The sequence below is a fragment of the Leguminivora glycinivorella genome, chromosome 12 (genome assembly GCF_023078275.1).
Source record: "Leguminivora glycinivorella isolate SPB_JAAS2020 chromosome 12, LegGlyc_1.1, whole genome shotgun sequence".
Classification (NCBI taxonomy): Eukaryota; Metazoa; Arthropoda; class Insecta; order Lepidoptera; family Tortricidae; genus Leguminivora; species Leguminivora glycinivorella.
Window position 1 is genome coordinate 7977842 of NC_062982.1, and position 16285 is coordinate 7994126.

The 16285-nt window shown below is 40.6% G+C and overlaps 1 protein-coding gene and 1 non-coding gene across 2 annotated transcripts in view; both read left to right on the top strand.

Moving 5' to 3' along the window:
• The window catches only part of LOC125231690, a 359160-nt gene extending 343215 nt beyond the window's left edge, over positions 1-15945 (top strand). The window contains 9 exon segments of the mRNA XM_048137216.1: positions 931-1100; positions 2285-2445; positions 3863-3917; positions 3920-3974; positions 6777-8452; positions 9035-9133; positions 10338-10531; positions 12098-12259; positions 14122-15945. Coding sequence (XP_047993173.1) covers positions 931-1100; positions 2285-2445; positions 3863-3917; positions 3920-3974; positions 6777-8452; positions 9035-9133; positions 10338-10531; positions 12098-12259; positions 14122-14208 — 2659 coding nt within the window. The 3' untranslated portion in view covers positions 14209-15945.
• On the top strand, positions 420-493 carry Trnat-agu. Its single transcript has one exon. It is a non-coding gene; the product is annotated as a tRNA-Thr (tRNA).
• Positions 15946-16285: the final 340 nt, after the last annotated feature.

The window sequence follows — 16285 nt, forward strand, 5'->3', positions numbered from 1 at the left end:
CCACTGAAAACCTGACACCCCAACAATTTTTTTGTTATTTAGAGTTAGTCTAGTGAATTTATTCTTAAATCGGTGTATTATTTCCAAATATATTGCTGTTTTTTTTATTCTCGTAATTATAGTTGATTAGTAACTTGTACATGTTGATATTTAGAAAAATCGGTATTAATTGTAGCAAAGACATTCTTCCTCCGTAAAAAAAAACAAATAGTCTAAAAGAAACTTACCTCTCAGAACCATAAAAAAATGGTTTTTTTTTTTACAAAAATCCTCTCTATAGTCTCTTTCTCACATTGCACGTATATTGAGATAATAAATTAAACATAGTATTTTGATCATAGCATAACAATAACAATGTACGCTATCTCGCTTCCAACCAGTTGGTGCTAGTAGTCTACAATTTCGGCACGTGAGAACGTGGCGCCGTGGCTTAGTTGGTTAAAGCGCCTGTCTAGTAAACAGGAGATCACGAGTTCGAATCTCGTCGGGGCCTAAACAAGTGGAATAACTTTTTCTTTCTTTTTTTTTTTGGTTTCGATACACATTGAAGCACTAGTTACTTTAGAATGATTATAGGATATTTCCTTTATAACAAAGTTAATAGGTTTTTTGGATAAGTCAATAGAAATTGTTTAAATAATATTTTAATCAATAAGGCACAAGGTTATGTATTCCGGCGTAAGTATTTGATAATTAATAATCTATTTAATCTTACAGTACAGAAATTGGGATATCTATTATTTACCTATTCTTTAAATATCTCATAAACCTTTTTATTTACATTGAGTTGTTACAACTATAGAATAGCGATGATGCTTCACTTGGCGATTTTTGTTTCACGCTGTTAAAGGTTAGCAACCAGGGTTGGAATTGTTTTTACTTATTTTGCCTACCTATGTATGTTTTTTATTTATCCCGTTTTTTACCCAGGTTGGCGAACGACTGGGCGAGGCGAGCGAAGAGAGAACGCCGCCACGTCGCCTCCCGAAATCCGTTGAAGGCGCTCGCGGCCCGGACGGACTTACGGGAGGAATATTCCCCACCCCCTCTACGAATATCAGGGATCAACTCATCAAGGAGAAAGGTAAATATAATGATATGTTATACACCTACAGAGTTCTGTAAGGGTGAGCTGTTTGCCATTATAATATTACTAGCTTTTTCACGCGGCTTCGCCCGCGTACGTAATCTTGTTTTCCTATACAAACTTTGAACCCCCATTTCACCCCCTTAGAGGTGAATTTAGAAAAATCTTTCTTAGGGCTCATCTACACATTATAAGGAACATACGTGCCAAATTTGGGATCTCTAGGGCCAGCGGTTTCGGCTATGCGTTGATATGTCAGTCAGTCAGTCAGTCAGTTTCTTTTTAATAATGGAAATAACTCATCCCCGAGGTCTGGTATGTATAGTAAGAGCTGATTTTGAAAGGATGAAAACTGGCATGCCAGTTTCATTACAATGCGGAATTTGATCGGACGGCTAATAATTTGGCCTCAACAGTTCACAATGTAAAATCGCAAGTGAGTTTGCGCGCTTACGACTCAGCCACAACATTGGTCTAAGCGCGACAGCGGTGAGCGGCGGCCATACATGGGAGCGAGACACAGCGATGGGACTTTTCATTCGCACGTATGGCTGCCGCTCACCGCTGTCGCGCTTAGACCAATGTCGTGGCTGGGCCGTTAGGCTACCTAACTACGAAACTTGATGGATTTTTTTTACACACTTACTTATTTTAGAGTAGTTTCTGATAGTCATGATAAAATATTATCTTGAGTCCCCGTGTGGTGACGGGTTAAGAATTTCACCACCCCCTTTCTTCCCGTGGGTGTCGTAGAAGTCGACTGTGGAATTTTGGTTAAATTGTGGCGTGAGGCTGGCAACCTGTCACTGCAATGTCACAATTTTCGTTTTCTTTCAACACCTTAATTGCCAAGAGTGGCACTGAAACATTAGTAGTTCATGTGCTCTGCCTACCCCATTATGGGATACGGGCGTGATTGTATGTATGTATATATGTATGTATGTATTATCTTGAATATAATATTGCTGGAATGTTCAATAACTCGATATGAGCCGGTCTGCGGCTAACCGGAGACGGACAACTAATCCCAAGATTTGGCGTAGGCACTAGTTCACCGTATTGGAATTGCGGAAAGCCTTCCGAAAAACTCATTGGTACGAGCCGGGGTTCGAACCCGCGACCTTCAGATATATTGTTCCATGTAGAAATGTGGATATGGCAAAATCGATTTGCTTATGTTTTTTTTTTTATTTACAGCAACAGCAAACTGCGGCCTAGCGGCAGAAGCGTTAGCGGCTCTGGCGACCAAAGAAGACTTCTCCAACGTAGCGCTTCGAAGCGCCTCCTCCACCGTCATTCCCAGCCAGGGAACTAAGTCAGTCATGCTACTACACGTCAAGGGCCGAAGACGAGTGCAGGTATATCTTTTATCTCACTTACAACAGGCTATTTGCCTCCTAGTCAAATCAGCTTCTTTTTAAGAACTGTCAAAACGAATTTGAACGACTTGCTAATATGGAATTTATATGAAATAAAATTGAGTGACGTCACGGTCAACTCAGTTACTTTATATATTTCTACCTGACTTATTAAACAGAAATTCGATTCAAATATAACTTCTGTTCATGTTAAAAATCGAAATAAGATGTCATATATTAAAGAAAAAAATATATATGACATCTTATTTCGATTTTTAATTTATATATAGTAGTGTGACTACATAAAACACAAATCAAAATATTTGTTAAAATAATTTGATTTGTTCCCATAGTTGCGTTCTGTTCATGTTTTTCTTATAATTATCTGATGCTTTATTTCGTGCATGTTATAAAATATTTTATTTTGACTGCAGTCAAGTTCCCTACTATAGTTTAGCAGTAGCATATAGCATTAGCATGGCATTCAAGCGTTGACGCTAGTCGCCAAAACGCCGTCTGGCTTTGTCGCGCCAATACGGAAGAGCCATAGAGATAGCTAGCTAGCTACTATAACGAGTATCGTAAGAGCGTTTGTGTATTACGCTATGTACCTACCCTGGCCCTCTGTCTAAGAGTACAAGGCTGCTTAGACTACGGCATATTAAATTTATCTATTATTAGGCCTTTGGAAATTTTTACAATTTTTTTTTTTATTATTATAAATGGGCTTACTCTTGGCCACAGACTAGCCAATTGTTGTGTATTGAACTGAAAGCCACGATTGTCGTGTGTCGTCATCGTAATCAGGCCATCAGGCTTCACACTAAGATTTCACAATGTTATTTTATTATACACCCTGTTTTTATTGAATTCCGTTAAATTTAAGGGAAGATTCTTTGTTCAAATACAATCAATTTATCTAAGAAACTAGCCTCTTAACTCTTACGGTTATCGAATTATTAAAAAAAAATTCATTACTGAACACGTGTGTGGCATCCCTTACCACTTCTAATGTTATTTGTTTTGACATGTGCCGTCAAACACTTGACAATGACTTTAATGTTATGATTAAGGTTCTCTCACACTAATTAATCCATTTATTATGTATGGAAACGAAAAAAAATTTTTTTTTTGACATTTAACAAAAAGCGATATACAGGATGGTTCCTGATGATGAACCTAACTGCGTGTCGAATTTAACGGAAAACAAAAACAACACGGTGTATACTAGCTTTTGCTCGCGGCTTCGCTCGCGTTTGAAACTCACAAAAAGTAGCCTATGTCACTCTCCATCCCTTCAACTATCTCCACTTAAAAATTCACGTCAATTCGTCGCTCCGTTTTGCCGTGAAAGACGGATAAACGAACAGACACACACTTTCCCGTTTATAATATTATGGATGATACGTTGTTACAGACGAGACTGGTGGAGCCGGTCCACACGAGCGTCAACCGGGGCGACTGCTTCGTCCTAATACGCCGGACCAGCTGTTCCTCTACATTGGACAGTATGCCAATGTTATTGAGAGGTAAGTCAATCAAACATACGAGGGCTGTATAACACTTTAAGTTCTCGCGCTTTGTACACATATTTAAAGTCACACACAGGTCGAACGCGATTAATTAGAAAGAAAGAAAGAAAGAAGAAAGAAAATACGTTTATTACGACCAGAAGGTTACTTATATACTAGAGTACATAAACACAACATGTAAATGCATAATGTTTGATATAGTGGTCGCAAAAGGACACCACTCAGCATATGCTCAGGCACAGATGGTGCCACAGCGCTGGTCTTCCGTGGGGCCCAGGGTCGGTCGATAGAGTAACACAATAAGTGACAGTACAGTAAGATAACATTTAGAGATACAATTCACACTAAAACCATAACAAAAAGTCAATAGAAAAATATATTTGTATTATTAGAACGAGACAAAAAATATAGCAGGAGTAGCGAGGGGAAGAAAATGAGATAAAATGAGATATGGGGGGGGGGGGAAGAGCGGAAAGGGGGGGGGGGGGGGTTAAAACGATACATAAACATACAACATAAACTAACAAACACCACGATCCGTAACACTCACACGGCTCACACTTCGTAGAGATCACGACAGCTGCAGGGTTAAAAGATGTTTTTTTAGCATTTTAGCAATTAACATTATTTTTACCTTTAATTAATTAACATTATTTTTAAAAAGGTAAAAATAATGTTAATTAATCGCGTTCGACCTGTGTGTGACTTTAAATATACGAGGGCTGATTGAAAAGTTCGCGGCTTAAATATGAAATCAAAACCAAAGTTTTTGTATAATATTTTTATTTCTCTACGTAGTCCCCGTTAAGGTCTTTGCACTTATTCCATCTGGATCCCAAAGCCATTATACCACTTTTAAAAAAAAATTCCTCCAGGCCTTCAAAATAGGTATCCACTTCAGCTTGGACCTCGTCGTTGGTCAAAAATTTCTTACCACCCATGTGTTTTTTAAGTTTGGAAATAAATGGAAGTCCGATGGTGCCAAATCGGGTGAATAAGGCAGATGCGGCAATAATTCAAACCCGCAATTATGAATTTCTGCCATTGACTTTAGTGACGTATGCACGCGTGCATTGTCCTGGTGGAAAAGAACTTTCTTTGTCAGCACTCCAGGTCTTTTTACTTTCAAAGTCGACGTAAAAGTCGACGTAATCGACGTAAAAGTTCGCAATAATAGTCCGAGTTTATAGTCGTACCTTTTTGGAGATAGTCAACCATTATTACACCCTTTGCGTCCCAGAACACTGATGCCATAACTTTATTTGCCGACAAAATGGCCTTTGCCTTTTTGGGTGGCGGAGATCCAGCACGAACCCACTGTTTTGATTGCTGTTTAGTCTCGGGCGTATAGTGGTAGACCCATGTCTCATCCATAGTAACATATCTGTCCAAAAAGTCTTGAGGGTCAGCTTCATACAGGTCTAGACAGTCGCGTGAAATTGTTAGACGAGTGATTTTTTGTTCCACTGAAAGGAGCTTTGGAACCCATTTTGCCGACACCTTATCATTTTCATATCATCATATCATTTTGCATACAGTTGCCACATTATTTGGATTGGTCGCAGTAGTTGGCCTCCCGGAGCGAGGGTCATCTGCGATACTGACTCGTCCCCGCTTGAATTCAGCTGCCCACTTTTTTACCATCGTATATGATGGACCGGATTGCCCTAATGTACACTGCATATCTTCATAAATTTGTTTCGCAGTCAATCCTTTTTTATGAAGATATTTAATTACATCACGTTGCTCCAAATTGTCCATTGTGAAAAAACTGCTTACACGTATTTTTAAATGAGAGGAAAAAATGTAATAATCTTTTTGGCAGAATTTTACTACAACTAATATTTTTTATGATTATGACTGAATTCAATTTTTAGATGGACACTAATATTTCTAAACAAAGCTTCCATCAATAATCGTTTTTGTAGATTCCTCTGAAGTAAGTTTGTATTATAAGAGTAATGTTGCCATTTGATAAGACAAGCTAAACTCTCCATAGGTAATTTGTTTCCTTGTAAAATGTTGAAATTTCGATGATTTATTATAAATCAATCAATTTGTAACAACTCACTGAAAGTCTTAAGATCGTCACTGGACTTATACCACAGCAAAGAGAATCGAGTATTATAGAGAGTTACTGTCGAAGTAAAATGTGTAGTCACAGTGCATAGACTGCCATCTCTTGACACGGGCTTAAAACTTTTGAATCTCAGTTTTGACAATTTGGCCCATATTCTTAGCTTGATATGTGTTAAAATGTCAAATATTAATATTAGCGCCATCTAGCTGAGCGTAGGTACCCCAAAGGTGTAATGCCATCTAGGCCACCGTACCTTTTTCTGTATGGTACTGAGGTACGTTTTTTTCTTAGACTTTATCTGTCTATACGGAGTTATATATGTCTTTGACCACAGTATCTGTGCAATTTCCTGTTTTCCAATTTGCTTATTATGTATTTTAATTATTTTTTGTAACTTATTTCTTTTGTGTATTCTGTGTGTATTGTGACAAGTAAATACACGGATATCTAATCTATCTAATCAGTAAAATAAAGAGTACTATCGTACAGTACGGCCACTCCCGCTCCCCGCTGAAAGTGCCGCCCACCCGCTCTCGATTACCTCACAGTTACCACCTGTCAAAAACGCGAACAGCTGACCTGTCATATCTCACTTACATAAGCACGGTACGCATTCACCTACACGAGCTTATAATGTGTGCTAGGAACGCGCCTCTTTCATATATTTGATCGCCACTCACGAAAATAGTGTTATATTGTAATGTTCAATATGTTTTCAGGAATCGCAGTACGGACGTGGCGCAGCACATTCAGAACACCAAAGACCTCGGCTGCAAGAACTCCCCCTCAATCATTAAAATCGACGAGCAGACCAAGAACTACTCCAACAAGCACTGGATCCAGTTCTGGTCGCTCCTCGGACTCACCCAGGGCGTCGAGGACTACAAACCCGTCGAGACGGGCCACCCCGACGAAGATGAAATATTCGAATCGTGTATTGTGCAAACTAACATGTGCTATGAAGTTATGGACGACGAATTAATCCCTATCAAAGAATATTGGGGCCAAATGCCGAAGATAGCCATGTTAAACCAATCAAAAACGATCGTTTTTGACTTTGGATCGGAAATGTACATCTGGTACGGTAAGAATGTACCTCTAGAAAGCCGGAGGCGCGCCGCTCAACTCGCTCAAGAGTTATTCGACGAGGGCTACAATTATGAAGAATGCCATATCAATCCTTTAAACGCTGCTACATATCAAGGTGCTAGGGAAGACAGAAGTAGTCCTGAGAAAACGTCGAAAAGCCGACCGGATTGGGCGATCATGTCTAAAGTCACTCAACATATGGAAACTATACTCTTCAAAGAGAAGTTCCTCGATTGGCCAGATTATACTAGAGTCATCCAAGTGAAATCACAGGAGAACAAATCTAATAGCATAGAAATTACTCCATGCGATGCTGAAGAAATGTGGTCGAATGAGTACCAGGATCCAGATCTCATTTTAGAAGGGTCCCACGTCGGCCGCGGCACGCAGTACTATGATAAAGAAAACATGAGACATTACGAAATCAAAACCAAATCTGTCTCGAAATGGCTCATCCAAGATAACGATTACCAGAAAGTTGAAAGCCAGGCGGAAATCGGTGAATTCTTCTCTGGAGACAGCTATATTATCAGATGGGAGTACCAGATTACTGTGTCTGGTAGGGAATTGAATGGGAAACCATCGAAACATGCTGTAACTGGAAGAGATCGTTGCGCTTACTTCTGCTGGCAGGGTAAAGATGCCTCACCCAATGAAAAAGGAGCTGCCGCGCTGCTTACAGTCGAGTTAGACAAAGAAAAGGGACCCCAAGTGAGGGTAGCTCAGGGTAACGAGCCACCAACGTTCCTAAATCTCTTCCAAGGAAACCTAGTAGTCCATCAAGGAAAGAAAAACACAGATAAAAACAGATTCAAGCTCTTCGTGACCCGAGGAAACCTCTCCAATGAAGCTTATTTACTTCAAGTCCCCTGCTCAGTCCGTCAACTCCGCAGTCGTGGTTCTTTACTACTAGTCGACACAGAAAAGGGCCGATTATACATCTGGCACGGCTCCCGTAGTCTTAAACACACCAAAAGCGTAGCTATAGAGTTAGCGAATAAGCTTATCGCTAGAAAGTCTAGTTACCTCTTCGGCGCTAACGTATCCAACGTTATCATCACAGAGGTTAAAGAGAGCGAAGAGCCAAAGGAAGTATTAGAAGCGTTAGGTGTGGCTAATAAGCAGCACTACAACTCGGTGCTGAGCGGGGGGAAGTCCGGGGGGGATGGGACCCCGAGGTTGTTCCACTTCACGGATCTGGGCGGGCAGTTTGAGGCGCATGAGGTGCTGTCGCCGCTGCGACACGAGCGGCTGGTGACACCCTTCCCTTTTGAACAAAAGGAGCTGTATTCCGCGTCACAGCCAGGTAATCATTTTGATATATTCATTGTTTTAAGTCTTTATGACCAATATATGTCCATTAATAAGATAAATAAAAAACATTGTTCCCATGACTGTGAGATATGGGTTCCATTGTGGAAAGGCCATGGGCTGGCAACCTGTGACTGGAATATTACAATTTCATTTTCTTCCAACCCTTTAATTACCAAGAGTGGCACTTAAACTTGAACAGTTTTATGTGCTCTGCTTATCCTGTTTGGGAATACGGGCGTAAGGTCTGTATGTTTATGCCCAATATGGTTGCACAATTAGTTGTGAGAATGTCGTAAAGTTTTCAGATTTTTTTTCTTTTCTGTTAAAGCCAAATCGCATGAAACAAAACTTCAAATAGGATAGCGCCATCTACCCAAATCAAACTCATTCGATCTTTCTAAAAAAGGTTAGCTACCTTTAGATGAACGGGGCACTTCTGGATGAGATTAGCCCAGGACCGGGATAAGTGGCGTACACGAAGGGAGGCCTATGCTCAGCAGTGGGCGATTAATGGCTGAAATGATGATGATGAGATTTTAGAACGTCAAATAATATATTTGTAATTTATTTCCAGCCCTATTCCTGATGGACGACGGCGTATCCGTGTGGTTGTGGCAAGGCTGGTGGCCGCGCGGGGAAGACGGGGAATTGGAACCCGCGGAGCGAAATACTGGTTAGTGCCTTAGTTCTTTCGTTTGAACAGTAAAACGATTTTTTTGCTACTTTTTACTACAATACTTTAACTAAGTAAAAATAGAAAAGTTTAGACCCTTTTCTGAAAACATCTAGTTTTCACTGCCCATTTTCGTGTTGTATTTTATATAAATTTTATTTTTTTTAATATACACTCTGGCACTGGTTTAATAGTATAATAACCACAAAATTAAAATTTTGAAAAAAACCCCCGACCGCGACATAGTGGACCAATTTTCATAAGACATGGCTATGAACACTCCCGACTAACTCAGCTTTCAAACAAAAAAAACTAATTCGAAATCGGTTCATCCGTTCGGGAGTGGTTCGGGAGCTACGATGCCACAGACAGACACACACACAGGCAGACAGACAAACAGACAAACACACAGACAGACACGTCAAACTTATACCACCCCGTCGTTTTTGCGTCGGGGGTTGAAAAGGGTTTTAAAATGTTTTTTAGGGTAGCTATCTTTGCATCTATAATTTTCATAAGTCTATAGTGCCAAACTGAGTGTGCCAGAGTATATAAATATTTCACGTGATTTTCTGCAAAACATTAAATTCTGCACCTAACGTTAAACAATGAATTTAAGAATAGTTACAAGCAAGCGCTAATTCTACATGACACTGAATCTGATGACTGGATGGACAGGTATTAATCAGTTGCTCCAACTGCTTGTCTGCTTTACAAAAATAATAGTAGAGTTACATTACATTTAGATTAAACTATTATAAAGGGCTTCTGCGCTGTCGGATTCGGCCCCATCATCAATCAAAAAAAAAAAAAAACAAAGATATTTTTACAACCAGTAAAAAGATAATTACAAATAAGAAATGTTTGGCGGAACCCAAACTAGGCTGGGCCTGTATCTTGGGACCCTAAATGGAAATAATATGGCAATAAGAACACACAAATAATAATAATTTGCCCGTGTGGTGACGGGTTAAGAATTTCACCATCCCCTTTCTTCTCGTGGGTGTCGTAGAAGGCGACTGTGGGATATGGCTTAAATTGTGGCGTAGGCGAGAGGCTGGCAACCTGTCACTGCAATGTCACAGTTTCGTTTTCTTTCAATCCCTTATTGCCAAGAGTGGCACTGTAACTTGAGTAGTTTCATGTGCTCCGCCTACCCTTTCATGGGATACAGGCGTGATTGTATAATAATATCCCACTCCAGGTGTGGGAGCGTTCGCGGCGCGCTGGCAGGCGCTGCGCGCGGCGGCGCTGCGCAGCGCCGAGGCGTACTGGGCCGCCGCGCGACACTCGCGCCCCGACGTCAAGGTGGTCGCCGCCGGCCTCGAGCCGCAAGCCTTCACCGACCTGTTCGACACCTGGGCCGAGCACGACGACGCCGCTGAGGCCAATATTGCGGTAAGATTTTACTAAACTCGCTCTCGGTGGTGGCTCTGCGTATCGAGTCTTGGTTGGGTATTAAAATTTGCAATTTTATAAAGCTAAGGTAGATAAAGTTTTAACTGGGCGCCGTCGACACATACTCGACCTTACGTCAAAGTGGTCGCGGCCGGTCTTGAGCCGCAGGTATAGTATAAATTTTCTGAGATGATTTTTTGGCTTTTGCCGTAATCTGTTAAACGAAAGTCTTGTTTCTGTTATTCACGGCGGCTAGCTCCCGTTTCCGCGACATGTGCTAAAGTCTCAGTGTAGTTAAAAAGCAACTATCATGATGGTAATAAGGTTCAAATCCATAAAGAGCCCTTTCGGAGATAACACGTTTTGTCATCTTCAAAAAAAGTTACCTGCGTACTGTAAACTGTTTCATAAATTTGAACCTTATTGTTATCATGATAGTTGCTTTTTAACTACACTGAGACTTTAGCACGTGCTGTGGAAACGGAAGCTAGTCGCTGTGAATAATAAAAACAAAGGCTTTTGTTTAACAGATTACGGCAAAAGCCAAAAATTCATCTCAGAAAATTCATACTATATTCACTCACTTGTTTAACATTTGGGCTAAGTATGATGATGCCGCTGAAGCCTCTATTGCAGTGAGATTTGATAAATTTTATGGTTGTGGTAGTTTTTAAGACATGTAAAAAGTATGAGGTTACTACCTCGGTTGAATTTTGTAATATAATCCTAAAATGTAAGCACGTAGTTATTTTAATCGAAAAACGCAGCATTTACACACGATGCATTTCACAACATTTTACGTCAGGGGCCCGTTTCTCGAAATGTACAAGCCTTGTATTACAAGTGCGCGAACTGTCAAATCGTATGGGTTGTCATAGAAACACACTTGTAATACAAGGCTTGTACCTTTCGAGAAACGGGCCCCAGATGTACCCAGTCTTTGTTGTAATTTTTAATACTTGTCATTGCTATGGGAATGATTTATTGTTAAAAGAAGAGGTAACTTTGGAGTAATTTTCTATTGAGCGAAGTTCTAACATTCATGTTGTTCAACTCCATGACATACTCAGCAGAGAATATTTTTCATTGCTTGCATGTGTTCAATGCTGCGTTTATTGCATAAAATAACTATTTGCTTTAAATTATATCTGGTTTAGTTCTAAATAAGTCAAAGGATCATCAACAATAAGTGGGTGAGGATTTATTAGTGGTCAACTTGTATAGGGTGATGGTACTTTTAGAATTTAAAAATTGGCTTTACTTTTTACGAAAAGCAATGCAAATTTGGATTCCAATATTTCAGATGTTGATGTATTATTTAATTATGTTGAAGAGTATCATATAGTTGAGAAATGTATCGGGTCTAGGTGACCTCGGGTTTCTACGACACCGGTTCGAATCCGGCTTGCACCACTTAAGTTTTGCCACTTTTTCTTACATTCTTATCTTTATATTTTGATTATAAGCTGGTAATTGGCTAAATCTATTCTAAACTTGTAAAAAACACATGTACAAACCACGCTTAACCCGCTTCACACACTGTACGTACTGCACTATCGCCTACAGCACGGGTACAAAGCGGGCGAGATCCTTCTCGGCGCGGGCGAGCTGTCGCGGCTGCTGGCGCGCTCAGCGGAGCTGCCACTGGCGGCTTTGCAGCGTCGTCCGCTGCCCGACCACGTGGATCCACACCATTTAGAGCGGCATCTGTCTACGCCAGACTTCACGGTATGTATCTGTAGTGGATGGAGTGTATAGTGGCCCGAGTGGGATAGGATAACATTCTAGCACGGGTCTAAGCGAGCTGTCTCTGTTGGCTCGCTCAGCGGAGCTGCCACTAGCTACCCTCAGCGTCGTCCGCTGTCCGACTAAGTGGACCCATACCATTTAGAGCGGCATCTGTCTACGCGAGACTTGACGGTATGTGTCTGTAGTGGACGGGGTGTATAGTGGGACAGGATAACATTCTAGCACGGGTCTAAGCGAGCTGTCTCTGCTGCTGGCGCGCTCAGCGGAGCTGCCGCTAGCTACCCTCCAGCGTCGTCCGCTGCCAGACCACGTGGATCCACACCATTTAGAGCGGCATCTGTCTACGCCGGACTTCACGGTATGTATCTGTAGTGGACGGGGTGTATAGTGGGACAGGATAACATTCTAGCACGGGTCTACGCGAGCTGTCTCTGCTGCTGGCGCGCTCAGCGGAGCTGCCACTAGCTACCCTCAGCGTCGTCCGCTGCCAGACCACGTGGATTCACACCATTTAGAGCGGCGTCTGTCTACGCCAGACTTCACGGTATGTATGGAGTGTGGTGAGGGTTGTATGACTAGCAATCGTCGAGCACGGGTATAAAGTTGGCGAGAGCTGCTACCCGACCATGTGTCGGCATCTGTCTACACCGGACTTTACGGTAAATACACCGTGTGGTGGTGGGGGTAGGGGTTTTATATGTTGGCAGTAAATCGTAAGATCCAGCGTATCTTTTGAGTAACTATCCTCAAAACGTTACACAGGAACTTACAATCTGCTGAATCTTACGCTCTACCGTCGATTATCAAATTGTTGGCAAAAAAGGATACCAACCAATAGGCAGTCAACCAATTGGAACCCTAGGCCACTCTGCAACCATGTCAAAACGACAAGCTTCTTCAAGAGATTTCTTACAATTTGATTTAAAACGTCACTGTGACATAGTTCTACAGTGGCCTAGGTTCCAATTGGTTGACTCGTACTTTCAGAAATTAAAGTCCAATTTAAAGCCGGTTTAGGTAAATTCTACTAATTGTAAACGTAAAATAGGTTGATTTGAGACAAGCTGAACTCTTTGAAATTAGTGTTTAAACACTATACAGTTATCGGATTCATTGGCAATAACATCGCACAAAAAAAAGGCGCAAAATATCTGACACACTCCTATTTCTAGAGCTATAAGAGGGTGTCTGATATTTATGCAGCCTTCTTTTTGTACAATGTTATTGCTGGTGACTATAAGTAACAGACATAACTTTAACTAATAACTCCACAGCTGTAAATAGAAAATATAGAACTAAACTAAAAAACTCAACTAACAGTACTAAAATATAAGATACAAATATGTTTTCGCATAGCTGAAATAATTTTACAGGCAGGAAACAAGAATTATGTCAACGTCAGAAGTAGCAACATTACTAACGTAGTTAGTATTAATTAAGGTAGTTGGGTGTCAATTTTGACTTTTGGGCTTAGAAAAGATAAATACAGAGAACAACCGATGATCGGTACCTCTTCTATGCTTTAAAACAAACCCTGATAATCTAAAATTGAGTTTAGATTACGTGCGTGAAATTATTATTTTCATTCTTCTTTTCTCTACTCAAACATACATAGCACGAGCTAAACATACTTCTATATTCTGTCTACATTAAATGAGTCTCAAAAAGATGGGTCTGCCGTCCCTATCCGTTTGATTGCTAAGAACTGTGTCGAAGTTTTCCAGCGTTTACATTTGACAAGCTGCAGCTTTGAGTCTAGAATTTTTTGCGCTTCTCTCCAGTCTTAGCATACACACTACCCACTCTTTACCATTAGACTAAAATGAATGAAATATTTACAGGAAGCTTTCGGCATGACCAAAGAGGAGTTCGCAGTGCTCCCGGCGTGGAAGCAGACCAACCTCAAGAAGGACGTCGGCCTGTTTTGACCCGGCGGCGCTCCCGCCGGCTGATGCCGTCCGGCGCCGGACCCGGACCTGGACACGGACCGGACTCCGGACCCGGACGCCCAGCCGGACTAACCTTAAGCGGCGGTTACCTATCATACTTTCGAACCATTTAACGAAAGACTAAATTTCACGTGATATACGATGCTTTTGTCAAAATACTTGAAATTTAATCGAAAATATTTCGAAACTTCGATAGGTCACCAACCGCGATAGACTAGTAATTTTGTACAACCACAGTTATTTCGTACTTTTCTACTCATACCGAATATCGTTGAAGGATTTGATACAATAATCGTAAAGGCACGCTTTAAGGTAGTTCCGAGTGTCGTCGTTTTATACTAACGGAATGAAACTATGTATTCTGTCTCGTGATATTTTGATGTAACCGCCGTAGACCGTAGTGTAGATCAAAACACGGATTTGTATGTCGGAATTGCTTACCGGCCTGTGTCGTGGCCTCTCCCTGTAAATAATTGTTTTATTCCATATTTATTTTTAAATTTTGTTTAATTTTATGAATTATTAGAAACGCAATATTCACTTTTTAATTTTATATGAATTTGTAATTAATTAACAGTATTTTTAAAAATCCTTAATTATTGTTACGTTTAACCGCCGACGAGAGATGGCATCGAATTGTTAGCAGTGATATTTGCGATAAGTAAGTCGTGTCAGTGCGTGTTGCCAAAGAGTTAGCTCGGACGACGGTCTGAACCGAGGCGGTTCTGGTCAAGTATGGTTATCGGTTATAAATCGCTAGGTATACTATATTTCTACTATTATACGCTTTAGGGTAGGGTCCTGCGGCGGCGGCGGCGCGGCTGACTCGGCATTGTGATATTAACTTGTATACCGTTGGTTCGCGAGCGAGCCGTTGTTCATATATCAGTACGCGTCTCCATCGCTGCAGCAGGGAAAACACAATTATGAGCCCTATAGTATATCCCCACGATAGACTACATATCCCATTCATATAGATAATAAAAAAGAACGGGTAGTCTATCTTCCGGGCGAGATACTATCGCGCCTATGTTGTGCTTCTCCTGATTATATTTTAATACATCACATATCTAATCTACTCATTAGCTACTCTTTTATACCGTGCTGTTAGGTGGACCATTGTAAACCGTTTTAATATACTAATCTTATAACGTTCCCTTAATTTCCGTGCTTTTGGCTTAGTTTGTAGTACTTACTGACTATACTCGACCATATTGACGTAGCCTATGACTTTCCGTTGCCAAAAAGCGCGAAATGAAACGAATTTGACAAAATTTTGTCTTTCGAACGATTAAGGTTTGTACTTTAATTTTAACGCTGTTGCTATGTTGTGTACAATTTTAGAAGTTTATTTTTTATATCTAGCTTTATTATGTACGTAAATGTATTTTTAAATGGTGAAACATCTGAGCGACTTGTGATTATTATACTGGGTCTGGACTGAAAAATATGCCAGTTTTTATAATGAAGTCGGTTTCTGCCAATGAGTACTTGAGTAGTTATCATCATAATCGAGTCATACTTAATGAACTGTTTGGATGTACTGTCGCCATGTAATGTCATGCATTTACGGATTCTTTACGGGCCTACCGTGACATAGACGTATCTCTCAAATCCAATGTTTAATGTTTTGCTTTGGTTGTGTTACTTATAATATTATTATTGTATTTGAGATTTATTTTGTATAATAATGGTGTAATAAATTGATAAAATTGATTGGTGTGTTTTTATAAATCTCCTTTTATATATTTCTTCCTTTAAAGGTACCTACCTTATGGCGGTTGGCGCGTACGCTATTATTTGGCTATTATTAGGGCCAGACCGCCTGTCACCGTTAAAGCGTTCGTTAAATTGTATTGTATGGGAAGTTCCATAGACGTCTGCTGCATGACGATGATGTGTCTGTCAAATGTGGTTGATGCAACTGGCCCTTAATGACGCTTCTGCAGACACTAACGTGGCGTTATGCAACTGGTTCCGCCATAGGGTACCGTTTATCGTAGAACGATACATATTATGCCTTAAAATGAAAAATACAAACACAAGTTGTCCATAC